The following is a 17,802-nucleotide window of genomic DNA, read 5'->3' on the forward strand; positions in this document are numbered from 1 at the left end:
GGCAAGAGCAGAGGGGAAGCTCGGGGAGGCAGCACGTGGGTGCACATGTGCACATAGGCGTACATGCGCAGGTCCAATGAAGTAACAAGAGTGGAAACCATAGGGAGGAGAGAGCATAAACTTCACAGGAGGGAGGGCCAGGTGCAGAGTGACAAATACTAAGGAGCAGGCAGGAGGAGGCTTGTGGTGGAGACCTGACCCTGAGGGGTGGAGAAGCGTGTGTGGGAGAGACAACAGTGCACTCTCGGGACACGGAGGTTCCAGCAAAGCAGTTATGCATGCCATCTGGAGAAGGGGGCTATGAAGGATGGTGCATCCCTTGTGGGTTTTTTAAGATTTCGTTATGTGTTTATTTGTGAGAGAGAGAGAGAAAGAGAGAGAGAACAGGTGGTGGTAGGGGTTGAGAGAGAGTGAGAATCTCAAGCAGACTCTGTGCCAAGCATAGAGCCTGACATCGGACTCGATCTCACAGCCTTGAGATCATGACCTGAGCCGAAATCAAGAGTCAGGTGCTTAACCAATTGAGCCACCCAGGTGCCCCAATACTTTTTTTTTTTTTTTACCACAGAAGGTGCTGCAGAGGTCACAGGAAGATGACGGCAGGGAGCCAGCCATGAGAAGACACTCAGGCCAGGGGCAGGGACAGATCAGCACAGTAATGGAAAGGAGATGGCACCTGTGGTCAGTGGCTTCCAAAGAGAGCCATGTCCGAATCCCTGAACCTGTGAATATGGTATGTTATGTGGCAAAAGGCATTTTCCAGATGTGATTAAATGGCCCATCTCGAGATGGAGAGGTTATCCACGTGGGCCCAATGTCATCACAAGTGTCCTTGTAGGAGGGAGGCAAAGGACCAGAGAATGAAATGTGACCATGGAAACAGGCTGGAGTGATATGGTCCCACAAGCTAAGAAATGTAGGAAGCCTTTAGAAGCTAGAAAAGGCAAGGAAAGAGATTCTACCCTATAGCCTGCAGAAGGAACATAACTCGGCTAACCCATTTTAGACTTCTGGCTTCCTGAAATTTAAGATAATAAATTTGTGTTATACTAAGCCACTAAGTTCATGGTAATTTGTTACAAGTACAAAAAAAAAGAGAGAGAGAGAGAGAGAGATAGAGAGGAGAGAGAGAGAGAAAAAGAAAAACAACCCGTTTGCTATATAAAATTCAAACTATAACTATATATACTATAAAAGACACACAGAGAAGTCCAGGAGTTTGAGCTTTTCCATGATGACTTTCATCTTGTTCTGAAATACCAATCATTTTAAAAATATTCAAGTATCCCTGGCCTGCAGGAGCTCAAGCACACATTTAGCCTATCTGCTCGGCTATCGAACGCTGGCTGGGGAGACAGGAACATCCGCTGGGCATAAAAAGCAGAGCTTTCAGGGCAGTGACTAAGGACAACCAGGATGTGTGGTTTGTGGGACAAGGGCGGTTTGGGGCGAGGGAGGGTTATGCTCCCCTGGTCAGACTTGCCCCTGGAATGCTGGGACAGCTGCAGGTGGGGGTCCCTTTGGTTCATGGCCAGACAACAAGAGGGACAGGATCCGCCTTCATGCTGGTCCTACGCTGCTCCCAAACCTCACTCCCACCAGCCGGAGCCGGGCAGACGGAGGCCGCCAAGACCACAGGTCAGAGTGCAGAGGCTGGGACAGCTTCATGAAGGGGAAGGGTCCTAGAGGAACAGGGACCTAGGAAGTTCAGAGAACAAGAAGAGACACAGAGGCCTCCCACGTGGATAAAGACTCTGAACAGATAAGCAGGGCAGCAACAGGCTGACCGGCACAGAAGCTGTTCATGAGCATCTGCAGATGAGGCCAGACTGTGGGGACTGGGATTCCAGGCTGGCATAGTTGAGCTTGTGATGGGCAACAGGTGGGAAGAATGCTTCAGGGAGATGCAGTGGACGGTCAGATGACTGGCAAGGAGAGATGAGAGAAAGTTTTAGAACCAACTTCAAAACCAAAGGAAAAAATATTTTGAACTTCGAATCAAGTCACGATAGGCACATTTCACCAGTAATGAAGAGAAAATGTTTTTACATTTTCTGTCAACAGAAGGTGTTTATATCCTTGTACACTCACTATCCCAGATGGTAAAATAAACCATAAATTATAAAACACTTTACTTTGTCTTGTACAAAAAGAAATTCAAAATAGGCCTATAGATATGCAAAAATCTTATGTGCAAATAAAATAAGCATACTCTTAAAATACACACATACATTTTCTTCATAGAATACGTGTCTGATTTGCATGACGGAACTGATCGTGTGTGTGTGTATGTGTGTGTCACTGGTACACCGTCTAAAACTTGAATGTTAGAATGGAAATGACATATTAAAAGTAAAGCAATAGTTGATATATTTTTAATAGTTTTCCAATCAGGACATGCAAACAGTTTCATTTTATTTTCAACATTTCGGTGTCCTGAAAAGTTCCATCTCGGCAGGCTGACCTGAACACCATTATTAAAATATTTACACATTTAAAATGGACAGGAAGAGTCAAGAACACAATGTTACTCCAAAACTGAGTTCAATCTGATCATCTTTCTCAGAAGACGGGCCTGACCCATTTGCCTTTTTTATTCTACTGAAAGCTATTTTCAATTATAAACCATGTCACTTCATCTCAAAATATAAATGTCCAGTCAGAGTAACACTGTTATTTGAACACAGCATCTTCAGTCATCAGGACAAATCAGACCTAGTAACTGGTAAGCTTCTTCCTCCTCAATAAGGCCTGGAGGAGATGCTGCCTCTCCTCAGGACACCCAGCTCATTACATGCACATTCGACTGACAAGAACATTCTACCTCATACCACTGTCACGTTTTCAGGCATATCTTCTATCCCAATAGATGGCAGGATTTTAAGCAACCATGTCATAAACCCCTTAGTGTCTCAGTCTACATCTTACATGGAGCTTTGTAGAGATGGAGCCTCAAAAACGTTGAGTAGCTTGACTGTTAAATTCTGAGTGAAGACAAAGCCATGCCTACAGGTCAGACATGTCCACTTTCTCATGTGCTCATACTCTATGGTCAGTTTCAGAGTTGACCAAAATTAGAGTCCACAAGGTTGAGAAAGTCATATTTTAAAGTCACATGATGAGCCAAGGAATCCTCAGACTGCATTCCCTGCTCATTACTCATCTCTCCTCTGTGGACAGAGTCACAGATTCACTTATACCCTCTAAAGGGAACCCACCCCTGCCTTCACAATGCCATGTTTCCCCTCACTTAGCGCTCACCAGTACCTCTCTTATCAGATCTCTAGAAAGTCAAGGGAGAAAGTTCTATGACCCATAACCTACTATTAAGCAATTCCTAATGTAGGGATTTATTTCAGGAACAGAAATCTCACATTTGCCCCTTGGTGGTTTTTTTATTTATTACTCAGTCACAAGGGAAAATCTAGGGAAGAAATTTTCTGTTCTGTAGGTGTTCTTGCACTAGCTGTTGGACCTTGAATTGTCCTGAAGGAGAAACCAAGAAATAGCGTTAATCCACTCACTAGCTGAGCTGAGGGAGAAATGCAGGCACTGGCCAGAATCTAATGGCTCTCTGTCATCAGCCCAAACCTGCCTTGCTCTGGAAACAAAGGCCCATTTCAGCCAAACACACTAAAAAGTGGTTCAATTCTCAGTGGAAGGAAGAGAGGACCCCAGCCAGGTGATCCACGGGGGTCTGATTCCTAAGACCCTGAATCATTCATGGCCAATACTGCTACATGGAAATCCTGACTTCAATCACTGACTGGTCTTACATTTTTGTGGTCCTTGGTTGCCTTGAGACCCTACGGTACCCATCCATGCCCAGCCATTGGGTCACAAGCCTGGTCAATGTCCTGCAGTGAACCTCACACCATGGGCCTGGATGGACTACATGTGCCCTTGGGGGTCACAGCTTCTGACAGGCCTTAGCTGGGTTTGGGGCCAGCCCACTCTACCCTCTGTCCTGCAGTGACCACACAGCATGGGCACAAGATGGGCCCAAGGATGGAGAGAAAGTGTAAATACAGGTTGCCCTGGATTGCTCCAGTCAGAGCCAACTCTCTTTAAGAAACTTCCATGCTCAAAAATGAAGAGTTTACCCAGAAGTCATTCAACATTGACTGATAATGAGTACACTAAGAACAGAGACTGTGAGGAAACATGAAAGAGAAGAAGATACCCCTTCCCTAGGGACCTTGAACCCTAATTCTCATCAAGTGACAGTCTCATCAGGAGTCAGCAGGCACTGCACAGTTCCTACAAGCTACTACCACCTCGGACCTCCATCCTGCACACAGAAGCCCAAGGAGGTTCTCAAGCTCCAGGGCGCCAGGCCCCAGTCGCTGAGGTTCTAATTTAGCAGGTTTCGGGAATACCCATACACATGGGTTTTCCAAAGCTCCAGAAAGCCATTCGATGTGAAGACTGGGTTGAGTACGAAATATTTAGTATTTCTTAAAAGGGAGCTGCCAGCATTTGGTTACTCTTTCTTTCCCTATTAACATTACTTCTTCCCCCATTCTCTTCCCATGGCCAGGAATAAAATTGTTAGCCCTTTTGGGGCATCTGGGTGGCTCAGTCAGGTGAGCGCCTGATTCTTGGTTTCAGCTCAGGTCCTGATCTCAGGGTCCTGATCTCAAGGTCATGAGATGGAGCCGAGTATCAGATTCTGCGCTCAGTGGGTAGTCTGCCTGAGATTCTCTCTCCCTCTCCTTCTGCTCCTCCCAGCTGCACTCTTTCTCTCGCTCTAAAATAAATAATTAAATCTTTTAAAATATTGCTAGCCCTTTTGCATAATAAAAAGTACTAGATGTAACTCAACAGAATGTCATGAAAAGTAAAGCAAATAAAAAGCATTACTTTCTCGCCGCTGGTTAAAATGCAATATAATGATGAAATCTGATGCGATTTTTTTAATATAAATTCCCCTGAAATGCTGAAAACACAAACCAAGAAGAATAGAAAGGGTAGCAGGAGATTTGGTACCTTGGGTAAAGATGATTCCCCTCAAGTGAAACCTCTCCCCACCCCTATGCCAACAGTCACTTGGTCAAGCAAGCCCACACAGGCTGCTCTGGACATTGTTAGAATCAGGCAGAACATGGGGTTTCACTATCTCCTCCAACATGTTGCCTGACCGACCACTTCCACGCAGCACATCAAAACAGACCCCTCAAACCTGATCCTTGGGTGGTCCTGTGCAAGTAATATCTGCTAATACAAAGAAAGATTATGTGCCCATAGCATTCAATGCCCTTGAGGTGTAACAACTGATTTCATCCTCCAACAACCCCATGAGGTAGGTATGGTAATTTCCTTACATTACAGATGAGGAGACTGAATGACTTGCCCAAGGTCAGAGCTAGAAGGGAGTAGCACTGGGTTTCCGGAGGACACATTCTGAATCACTAAGGCTTCCATTACCTTTGTTATGTTACTTTCCAGTGAAACCTACAAATGAAATCAGTTGAGTGTTCTGTGTAGGCAAATGATTTCCTTTTGATTATTTCTCTTAAGTGCCCATTCCTTGCCAAAACATAAGACTGTTAATGATTCACCTTGGAAAACAGTTCAACTGGTGCAGCTATAGCCTTCTGTTCTGTCAAGTACTGCTCCCACGACCATGCTTCCTGTGTAGCCATTGAAGGGACTGGAAAAGAAAACACAGTGACTTTTCTTGAAGCAGTTAGGGACAGAAAAATAGTATCTAACTGAAGATAAACACAACAAGCAGGCTGATTCGTCAAATAGGTAATCAGGAGAACTAGCAACTAATAAAAACTTTCTCTCTCACTTTCCATGAGCATTTAGTAAAATCATCTAACCAGCCCATATGCAGCTTCTCCTGTTTTAGAACAAGTCTATGACTATATCCCCTTCCCCAAGAAGACCACTGATAAACACTTAAAATGGGTAGTTTTGGGGCACCTGGGTGGCTCAGTCATTAAGTGTCTGCCTTCAGCTCAGGTCATGATTCCAGGGTCCTGGGATGGAGCCCCACATCGGTATCCCTGCTTAGCGGGAAGCCTGCTTCTCCCTCTCCTGCTGCTCCCCTGCTTGTGTTCCCCTTCTCACTGTGTCTCTATCAAATAAATAAATAAAATCTTTTAAAAAATGGGTAGTTTCTTACTCCTCTCAAAGAAGAGTAAACAGGTACTAAAACATGACTTGGTTCATTTTTTAATTTTTTATTTCTTTTCAGCGTAACAGTATTCATTGTTTTTGCACCACACCCAGTGCTCCATGCAATCCGTGCCCTTGTTCATTTTAAGGTGAATGACCTGCAAATATCCATATAATCTCCTTTTGCTTTCATACCTCTTTTTGGGATGAACATCAAGTGGTACAACTTGTTGGAAGGCAATGTGGAAATATATGTCAAAAGCCTTAAAAATTTTTCATATATAATTTTGAACCAGCTATTCTGTTTCCAGGAATCTGTCTTAATGCGATTACAGTGAATGCACACAAGGGTTTCTATCCTAGAACTCCTCATAATAATGAAACGTTGGAAACAAACTACTGGTCTACAAAGAGGGTTAATTAAATACATTATACAGACATGTCACTTTAATAATAAGCTGTAAAATTACATTATAGAAGATTAATGGCAGAGAAAGACTATGTAAATGATACACTACCAGTGGGGAAAAAGACAACAGTTTAGAAAACAAAATGATCCTTTTTGGTAAAAGATGTAATTGAAATATGAAAGACTAAAATTACATAAATGAAAATCTTAAGTGAAGTCATCTTTAGCTGCCAGGATTATGGCTTCTTCCCAATTTTCTCTGCACTTTATCTTTCTGCTTTCCAAATTTTCTAAATCAATAGCTATCCTTTGTAATTCAATAAAAATATCATTTTTAAATAATAAAAATCTGAAAAGGACTGATAACTGTTTTAAGTTTATACTTTGATATCCCAGTAATTTCCCCTCTAGGATTAACATGCTAAGTTACTTAGTCATGATAAAAGTAGATAGTAAAAATATACATCAAAACATTATTACGACAAATACACAAAATAATAATAATATGAGAGAAAGGTCAAAAAGACTATAACACATGTACATATATACATAGGCACATATATACATATGATTTTGAAGTTACTGAAAGCTATTTTTTAACGATTTTATTTATTTATTTGACAGACAGAGATTACGAGTAGGTAGAGAGGCAGGCAGAGAGAGAGAGGAGACAGCAGGCTCCCTGCTGAGCAGAGAGCCCAATGCGGGGCTCGATCCCAGGACCCTGGGATCAGGACCTGAGCCAAAGGCAGAGGCTTTAAGCCACTGAGCCACCCAGGCGCCCCTGAAAACTATTTTTTAAGTAACAAAATATCTTGGAAATTTTCTAGGTTAAGTAAAATCAATGTAAAGATCATAAAACAAATTATATTATCCTAAGTTTTAAAATGTAATTTTTTACATATACTGAGATATTTGTTTATTCAACACATTTATAAAGCACCTTCTTTGTGCAAGGCACTTGTCCACACATACAACACACATGCATAGAAAAGCACCTGAAGAGGAACAGCAAAATATGAATAGTGGCTCTATGTGGGTAGTAGGATCAATGTAAATATTCTTTGTTTGCTACTTTCTACTATTTCAAGATTCTCTACAAGTATTAGTACCATACATGTACACACACACACACACACACACACACTCTCATATGCACACACCCTGGAGAAGAATGGCCAAAAAGCACTATATGAGTTTTAACATTTATCATGCTGTAGAACGTTCCTGAAGAAGGGACAGACGGTAAAAGGTCAGACCTGCATAAGCAATGGTAGTGACAGGCAGTAAGATGCACCTCTAAGTCAAACGTTTGAAACCTCTCAAGACAATAAAGCAACCTGATGCAGTGACAAACATAAAAATCCGTAAAATTGTACAGAAAGAATTCATGTAGACTTCTAATCATTTTAAAAATATTTGATGTGATTTAATGTGACAAGAAGTGTGTTGCCCATTGAAATAGAAATATAACCCAGTCCCTGATCCAGTAGATGAAAAATAAACAAATGATATATACTATTTATCCTTTGATATACATGTATATATAATTGACCAAAAGGGAGTAACTTAAGCTCAGATTATAAAGAGAAATCATATCAATTTAGAGTTTAAAAACAGTATATACATTAATGTTTACTATTTATCAATCACAACATACTAGCATATTCTTGCTAAGAAATACTAAAGTGTATTGAAAAACACTTTAATCATCAAATAAAGCTAACAGAATTGTCATCAATGGCTTTTCTTGCTTTGTTTGAAAATAATGAGACATCATAGTGTGATTTCCATCAAGGAGCTTACAGTCTTTTCAACCATTATAGCACTTACATATTTACTGCCATTTGTACCACAATATGAGATATTTTATTTTTTTAAATAGAGAAAACAATTTGACAAACCCTGAAGATTCACTAGTAAGATTATTCAACATCCCTATTTTCACAGAAGCATTTTACTACATTACAATTATATGCTTTACAAAAAAACATTATGGCAGTGTTGTCTCTAAAGCAAATATAGATACCTCATTTTCTACAACATCTGTGTTCTTAAAAAGATTGTGTATAATTTCTCAATTTAATCATATTTCCCATTGTTATATATCATCATTTCACCAGAAGTAAATCATATCTATGATCATCTCTTATGATCACATAAGTCTATAATAACCCTTTGAAGTTTTGTCAGAAAAAGAAAACAGGGTATCAAAAATATCAACTTTCCATGAATTCAGTATTTCTGTAAAGCAAGAGGACTAGTCAACAACATGGTACCGGCCAGTGAGACAAGGAAATACCACATTCATCTGCTCCTGGGGCCACACACAGGCCTGGAGTCATCACCGACTCTAGGAGGACTCATGCCAGCTGAAAGGAACCAGTTTGTTTATTTAGAATTGTGATGTAAACTCCTAAAAACAAAGGATCTCGTTGATCTTGTCTATGACTGTACCTTGGAGCTACAACCATGCTTGGCCATAAATATTTATTTAATGAATTAAAGGGAAGGCAGGCAGGTGAGATAATAATTCTGGCTTTTAAAATGAATTCAAAGATAATCTATTTTGACCAACTCATTGCTCAGTTTCCTGAAAAGAAGGAACCAGTTACGAACAGCACTGCTTCAGGCACTGAATTCTCTATTTTTTATGTAATTTTCTTGAATGTTCTACAGATACGACATTCATTTCACAGAGTATTAGATAGGCACACAGGTTTGTAAACCTTAAATTCCACTTCTTTTCATTATACACAGTGGCTACAGCAAAACCTTTCAATTATTACTCTTCTGCCACACATACAACATATATTTGATTATACATGACCTGTCACATAATATGCACCTTCACATAATATGCACCTCTTATATGCCAGGTGCCAAATTACAGGGTGTATGTGTGTGTGTGTGTGTGTGTGTGTGTGTACATGCATGCGTGTACATGATGTAAGTGTGTATGATTGAAAGTATAGTTTCCATTTATTCTTTACAAAAGTAAATATCAGATTTGTAGCCTCATTTTAAAATTATAGGAAACAGGCTTACAGAGGTCACACATCTGGAAAAATCTGGATTCAAACAAAATTTCTAACCCGTGCATTCCCATTATACAATACTGTCTCACTTTGGCATACGTGGTGAAAATGTAGCAGAAATGCCTATTAAATTAATAACTTTTAAGGTCAAAACACCATAAATTAAGTCTGCAGGGTAATTAACAAGCTCACTCATTCATGGAGGCTGTGTAAATTGGACTCAAACTTGGGAAGTCATGTTGACAATGCATATATGCATTCCTCAGAGATACGGCAGGTTCAGGTCCAAACCACCATAATCAGGGAAATATTGCAACAAAGCAAGTCAAATGAATGTTCTGGCTTCCCAGTGCATATAAAAATTATGTTTATACTATACTATAGCCTTTTAAGTATGTTGTGTCCTAAAAAACAACATACATAACTTGGTTTAAAAGTATTTTATTGATGGGGAGCCTGGGTGGCTCAGTCAGTTAAGCTTAAACTCTTGGTTTCAGCTCAGCTCATGATCTCGCAGTTGCGGGATCAAGCCCCGTGTGGGGCTGTGCTCAGTGCAGTCTTCTTCAGATTCTCCTTACCTCTCTCTCTCATTCACTCTCTCTCTCTCCCTCAAATAAATAAAATCTTTAAAAATATATATATTGTATTGATTAAGAAAACGCTGTCATCCTAGCTTCCAGTGAGTCATAATCTTTTGGCTAGTGGAGGGTCTTGCCTCGCTGCTGCGGCTACTGACTGATCAAGGCAGGGGCTGCTGAAGGCTGGGGTGGCTGTGGCCATGTCTTAAAGTAAGACAACAATGAATGACTCTTCCTTTCACTTGAACGCTTAGAGGTCGTGGTCGGGTTATTAATTGCCCTAATTCCAATATTGTCGTGCCTCAGGGAATAGAAAGGCCCAAGAAGAGAATGAGAGATGGAAACAGCTGGCAGGTGGAGTAATCAGAGCACACACAACATTCATCGATGAAGTTCACCATCTTAGAGGGTTACAGCTCATGGCACCCCAAAACATTTATAAAAGTACCTTGAAGACCACTGATCACAGAATGCTATAACAAATATAGTGATAATGAAAAAGTTTAAAATACTGTGAGACTATTAGATAAGACACTGAGACAAAGTGAGCAGATGCTGCAGGAGAAACAGCACCAAAAGATTTGCTTGACACAGGGTTCCCGCAAACCTTCAATATGTAGAAAATTCAATATATGTGAAGCAAGTATTCCTGTGTTTATAACCAAAAAATAAGGTGCTAATACTTATTGATCAACTTGTCCCAACTTTAACATTATATTCTAAAAAAAAAAAATGCAAAAGGAATACATACAGTCTCTACAACAGTACGCAGTTGGAAAAAATCAAATATCCAACAACAGAGATCAAGTAAATTATGGTGATGAGGGCCCCACAGTATAACTTTTGCAAATATTAGATTAAGCATGATTAAGGCACAGTTGATATGCACTTCCACACCAGAATGGATGTGTTTGCACATGAATATAAAACCATAAGAAAACAAAGAAATGAAGGTGGTTGGGTTAAGGTGGTGAGATCTGTCAAGCAATGCAAGACAGAGGCTGACAGATCTGGTCAATAAAGAACCAGGCATCTTTTTAATATTCAGACAGTTTATGACTGACATGGCCAGCAAAAAGCAAAAGCAGCCACAGGAGCCAGCTTCCATGTCCCTGCACAGGGTGACCCTGAGATGAATTGTCTAGATACTGCCACATGGATGGCTCAGATGCCCTGTTCCTGAGGAGCCCATTCCATGCTGCCCTTCTGCACTTGAACAGCCTGAAGGCAGACCGTGAGGACAGGTGATGCAGAAGGACTCAGGCCTCACTGGAACTCCGGCGGGGAGCAGAGGGGAACACAAGGAACTATCATGACGGCCTCCGGGGGCTGGCTTTCTTGGAGCAGCTCCTTGAGAGCCTCCTGTGCTCTCCTGTGCCCGGAGGATCACAGGGCAGACTGTCAGACTGAGGTCATCTGCATGGTAAGCCTTGTCTACCTGATCAGCTGCATACGTGCACGGTGGCCAAGACACCATGGCAGAGCCATTCACCTACAGAAGGGAGTGGATGTGGCTTTTACAAAACAACAACACAACACGACCCCTTGCCTTGTATGGGAAATAAGTCAGGCCACCTCTCTTTCTCTGGGCAGCGTTAGGTGATGCTGTGGAGTGTGGGTTTCCTTTCTTATACAGCAAAAAAGATCCCTCAACTTATATGTAAACCTGTGGCATCCAGCTGACGTGGCCTCAGCCACATTGGCAGATGGGCAGAAACCGCAGCAGTTCCTCCACAACAAGCAGCAATTTGTGCCTGCCAAGATACACATCCACGCTTTACCACCTCATTGAATTTCGCTTTGTTGTTCTACACACACCTTGAGGTTTGTTGGCTTATTCATCAGATTAGCAAGAGCAAAAGCTAAAAGTTGAAAGCAAAGAACACAGGGAAAAAAACTGAAAAAATTTCACAGGAGTTGAAGTCAAAGCATACATGTCACACTTCCACAGCAAGCACCCTCCCCACCGTCCCCACAACCTGGGCTTTTTTTTTTTTTTTTTAAATCATGGCCATGAACCAGTGTCCTCCTCCACTGACCACTATCATTTTTCTTGCCTGCAACCCCAGGTACAAGCCCATCGGAACGATCAACAAGAAGGCGCAGATGAGAAGAACCGTACTGAGCCCAGCCAAAGCCGTCACCAGACCATTCACTGTGGGGGGTCAGCTCCAGAAATAGTGGTCCAGGCAGCACAGCGCTGGGAGAGAGGATTCAACTTTGGACAGTGAAACAGGAGGCTCAACTGCTGAGAAAAACAATTCTAACAGGGTGACAAAACAACGGAGCTAAGCAGAACCAAAGTCGCAAGTCAAGGGAAGGCAGGGTCAGTGCGTGGACAAGTTGAAGGCTGGTGCAGTGACTCATCTTCCGAATGGTGTGTGCATATGGCATTCACGCATGCATGGGTACACTCCACTGAGCCAGGCCATGTCCCTGCAGGGAGCAGCTCACTGACACACCAGAGTTCTAGCTCTTGGAAGTATTCCTTTCCTAAAATGCTCATAACCTCTAACAGGATCAGCAGCAATATCACCCTTTTATAAAAGGGGCTCGTGCATGGAGTATGATATATCCCAGATTGGATACCCTTAATCTTGAGAGTATTTTTCAATTCATAAACCACAGCTGTCTCCTCTTTTATCATTTCATATCTGGAATTCTGAATAATTGAGTTTACTTTAAAATCAATTTTTAAAAAGCCTTTACTTTGTCTGTAAATTCTTCAGATGAGTACTCTTCCATCCATGTGTTTGAGTTTCTGTTCTCAACTCTTATTATAATCCATCACCCATAAACCACAACATGCTATTTAAATATGGAAAGAATCCCTAGTTGTCCTATAACAGTGTGATTTTTCCCAAACTTTAAATTTCTCTTTAGCAGAACCCAATCTTCCTCCTCTTAGGGACCCCGGGATTAGAAACTCCACTGGGGTCTGCTCCCCACTCTGCCTGCTTAGCCTCCCCTGAGTCCCCCTCAGGGATCACAGACTAAAAAACCGCTGAGAGAGGAACCCCTCACTTGGGCAGTGGGAACATCCAGTTCTAGGAAACTGCACATTTGTTAGTAATTCTCTGAACTAAAATTAAAAATGGCAGGGGGTAAAGAATGAATGAATTATCATGTTTAAGGCTAGAACCATGTAAATTCTAAGGCCCCTGTGGCAGAGCAATACCTTTTTAATTTCAACAGCCATAAACACAACCCTTCATGCCAATATTCCAACCTCATTTCAAAAGATGTGCCACATACAGCTCCGTCAGGTGACAACTTAGGATATGTGAGAAAAACAGCTCTCAGTAGCAACTCACCCATCTTATTACACACGGATGTAAATAATGCCTTCTTTTGTGGCACCAATGGAATGATACAGTTTTCCCAGTGTTAGCGGCTTATCACTGCTGAGTACCAACCTTGGAAGCAGGAGCTCCCTGAAGATATCCACACTTCCCAAGCACCCACACTTTAATAATAACTCCGCCGTGTCACGTGTCCATGCTCTGCTAAAACATTTTTCACTTGCACATTCAGGCCGCTTCTCGTGTCAGTACAATTGAACTCGGGAATCACTTACTGCTCCTCTCCCAGACCAAGCAGGTACCAAGTGCTGGGAGATGCACAAGGAGCTTGACTCCTGTCCTCACATGGCATTTACTCGTGTTGGGGAGACACACATGCAGACAGACAAATGTCACGCCCAACCTGGCACATGGCAAGACTCATTTTGGTGAATAAACAAGAAGACCGGCGTTCTAATCGGCACTGGGGAGGGAACCCAAACAATGTGTCTGGGAACAAAGTGAAGGAGGATGAATGACGACCAGGGAAAGCTTCCTGGAGACCACTGCTTTCTGAGACGAACAGAAACTGAGCAGGCAATCCAAGGAGGAGCCGCGGGAGCGAAGCAAGAGATGCCGGCAAGCAGGAGCTGCTGCTGCAGACGTCAGGGTCTGCTGGGCATGAATGTAAAGCTCACGGGGGCACAGGGACAGGAGGCTGGGCTGCCGAATGGCAAGGAGGCAAAAACGCAATCAGGAAAGTTCCTGAGAGTGTGCCTAAGGAGCCCGATCGTTATTCTTGTGGTTTAGAGAAGCATCCGAGACTTCTGCACGCTGAGTGGTATCATCAGAATGCACTAAGCAAGGCTAGGTAAGGTTAAAGCAGATGTGAGGACGAAGGCCACAGACTGACAATGACAATGCAACAGATTTGGCAAGAGAGAGTGTGGATGTTCCCTAAAGAAAAGGTGGGGACAGAATCAAGGGGCAATGCAGAAATGAAACTAACAGGCCACAGCAAACAAGTGCCTGGAGTGGGATGGTATAGGAAGAAGGCGGAGATGATCCTGAGGTTCAGTCCTGGGCTCCGAGAAAGAGATTCGCAAGTTGAGGGAGACTAGGTGTTGTGGAAAATGTGGGATTATTTTCAGAGATGTTGAATTTTAGGTAGCTAGAATAATCTTGGTATATAAATCCAAGAAAAGGTAGTTCCAAATTTTTCAGAAAGAGGCAACAATGGAAGAAATCCCAAGAAAAACGCAAGGACAGAACGTGAATGTCCGTGGCAGAGGTAAGTGAGGCACAGGGAAAGCACACGGACTACTCAGAGTTGGAAGGGGCACAAGGAGCCATACAAGAGCTGGGAGGAGGGGCGAGAGAGGGTTTCCTGAGGGCTGAAGATCAGCACCATCAAATGTTGGAGAAGGTCAATTATGACTAAGCAGGGAGAAGAAACTACCGGGCTTGGCAGCCACAGTGTTGCTGTGATGTCATGGGGAGAGATGTCAGTGGAAGGATGCGAGCAGAGATCAAACTCAAGGGGCCAAAGTGTGAAAAGGAGGCCTGGTGAAAGCCACAAGTAGGGGCTATGCCTGGAGAGGTTTGCAAATGAAGGGGAAGAGATAAGTCATCAGAGAGCCAGAGGGGGAGCAACATTCATGAGAAAGAAATTCCTCTTTTTTCAGGACTCTAGGGAGAAGAGAATATTTCCATTCCTGAGCTGAGGGAAATGAACTGAGAGAAGTGTGGCTCTTAGAGGAAAGGGGATAAGGAGTAGTGAAGAGAGGCAGAAAGAGAAGCATTTCCACAAGGACCCTTAAATGAAAAGATGGATGATGAATGAGAATCAAAGAGAGGACTTGCAGGGTGCAAAGGAAGACAATGGAGGGACATCACTCCTTATCTCGAGACTTCATGAGGTAGGAGGGCATCTGCTGGGAGTCAAGGAACTAATGGGGCAAGGAAGCATGGCAGAAATTCAAACAGGACCACATGGAAGGAACCCAGAGCAGTCCTAAGAGTCCCACTCTCTTAAACTGGTGATTCTGCACAGGGGTGACAGCATCAGAGGCCCTTCTCCATCAGCTCTTGGCAGTCTGGGAGCAGGAGCAGATGGTTACGTTTGAGTCCAGCTGGGAGCAGATGAGGGGGGAGATGGCCAAGAGGACTAGAGAATATGTGAACATGAGGTAACATGTCTAAGGGGCCCGAGCTGGCCCGGGAGGCAGAGGAAGGTTGAAAACAATAGACACAGAACAAGAAGGAATAGAAAAGCTAAAATACAGTACATAAGTATTTTTTAAAGCTTCTCCAGAAATGAAAGTATGAGGAGACATAGAGATTCTGAGGATGTGATCTTGAAGAGCATTTTAGATTCAAGATCTGGTAAATCAACAGTTTCTCCAGTGCACATGGATGGCCGGAGCTTGTGTTCAGGTGTTGCAGAAAGTGGCCAGAAGTACAATGTAAGGAACGAACATGGGAAATCTGAGTTTTGCAGAGAAGAGAGGTGTGTAAGCAAGTTATTCGAATACTGTGTTTTTTCCAAGTTTGAGTGTCCCTTGGAAACTTGTCAGAAATGCAAGTTCTGGAGACTTAATGTTTCAGAAACTGGAAGTGAGACCATCAACTTGTGTTTTAACAGTCCCTCTAAGTGATTCTGATACAGGATAAAGTTTGAGAACTACTGCTTTAAAAAAAAAAAAAAGATTTATTTATTTATTGTGGGCCTGGGTGGCTCAGTCAATTAAGTATCTGACTTTGGTTCAAGTCATGATCTCAGGATCCTGGGCTCAAGCCCTGCATTGGGAATCCCCATCTAGTGGGAAGGATGCTTGTCCCTCTGCCTATCCCCCTCCCGTGCTCATGTGCTCGCTCGCCCCCTCTCTCTCTCTTTCAAATACATAAAATCATTTTTAAAAAACAGATTTGAGAGAGAGAGCGCAGGGGATGGGCAAAGGGAGAGGGAAAGAGAGAGAGAATCTCAAGCTGTGAAGCCTGATGTGGGGGTTCCATCTCACGACCTCAAGATGAAACCAAGAGTCAGATGTTCAACCAACTGAGTCACTTGGATACACCAAGAACTGCTCTTCTAACATTATACGCAAAAATCTGAAAATTAGAGAGAAAACTAATTCTGACTAATATAATCAAAGAAGACTTTCCAGATGACATGACATTAGCCTTAAAGGAAAAATGTTCTCAAAGTGTGGTACCTGGATCTGCAGCATCAGTGACACAAATTTGGGGCAACGATTAAAATTTCGACATCTACTAAATCAGAAACTCTGGGGCTGGGCCAAGCAATCTGCTTTCACAAGCCCTGGAAGGGACTCTGATGCAGCTAACGTTTGGGAACCATTGCTCTAGAGTGGGACCAGGCTCCAGCTACCAATGGCCCTGAAGACAGGGGCAGGATCGGTACTCTGCCCACAGTCTTGTCCCCACTTCCATGAGTCTCCATGATCTCCCCCAACTTTTATAGTAGAGACCATTACTTGAGAAAGCTTGAGTGATCTCTCTTGCAAAAGAAAGATTCTGGGCACTTGGGTGGCTCAGTCATTGGGAGTCTGCCTTCGCCTCGGGTCATGATCCCAGCGTCCTGGGATTGAGGCCCGCATCAGACTCCCTGCTGGGTGGGAGGCCTGCTTCTCCCTCTCCCACTCCCCCTGCTTGTGTTCCTTCTCTCACTCTGTCTGTCAAATAAATAAATAAAATCTTTAAAAAAAATAAAACACCACGTGAAGATTTTCAGTCTTAGCCTATATATGCTGGGAAACCAGTGAATGTTTTTAAGCTCAGCAGCACAGCATGCCATAAGTTTTGGTCTTATTTCTCCTCTGCCCTGCCCATTGTTGGTTTTATACTTGTTTGAATTTAAAACAACAACAAAAAGATACTACTGGTGGAAGTTGTACAGATGATGGGATTGAACAAGGAGGAGAACTGGTAACAAAGACACCAGAAAGAAGGCTATCTCAACAAGAAGGCATGAGCTAATGAGGTCTGGATGTCAGAAAGCTGCTCTGGCTTGGAGGACTGAGTTTGAGAGGAGCAGAAAGAATTCCGAGGAACATCTGAAAGGCAAATGACAAAGCTGGACAATTGTTAAGATGGGAAAGTGAGGACTTTGACATCTCAAGCTTAGGAGACAGGAGTCTTTGAATGTGCCTGCCCCTAAGCAAGACAAAACTCAGAGGAATAGGCTCAGAGAGCAACATGAACACACTTTCAGAAATGACAAATCTCTGAAATATAAAGGAGTCTAAATGAAATTTAGAGCAGACTATGTGGAGGGATTAAAAACACAGATCTTTGAGGAGAAAAATCAGAACTAGGAACTTGGATTTAATGGCCATGAGTGAATAAGG

At 42.7% G+C, this 17,802-nt stretch overlaps 1 protein-coding gene across 1 annotated transcript in view; it reads right to left on the reverse strand.

The window, feature by feature from the left end:
- L3MBTL4 (L3MBTL histone methyl-lysine binding protein 4) overlaps window positions 1–17,802 on the reverse strand; it is a 439,737-nt gene that overhangs the window by 294,182 nt on the left and 127,753 nt on the right. The window contains exon 5 of the mRNA XM_032875713.1: window positions 5,562–5,653. Within this exon, the coding sequence (XP_032731604.1) occupies window positions 5,562–5,653 (92 nt within the window). The remainder of the gene's footprint in view (window positions 1–5,561; window positions 5,654–17,802) is intronic.

This window comes from Lontra canadensis, unplaced genomic scaffold (assembly GCF_010015895.1).
Source record: "Lontra canadensis isolate GAN:19392208 unplaced genomic scaffold, GSC_riverotter_1.0 scaffold57, whole genome shotgun sequence".
Classification (NCBI taxonomy): Eukaryota; Metazoa; Chordata; class Mammalia; order Carnivora; family Mustelidae; genus Lontra; species Lontra canadensis.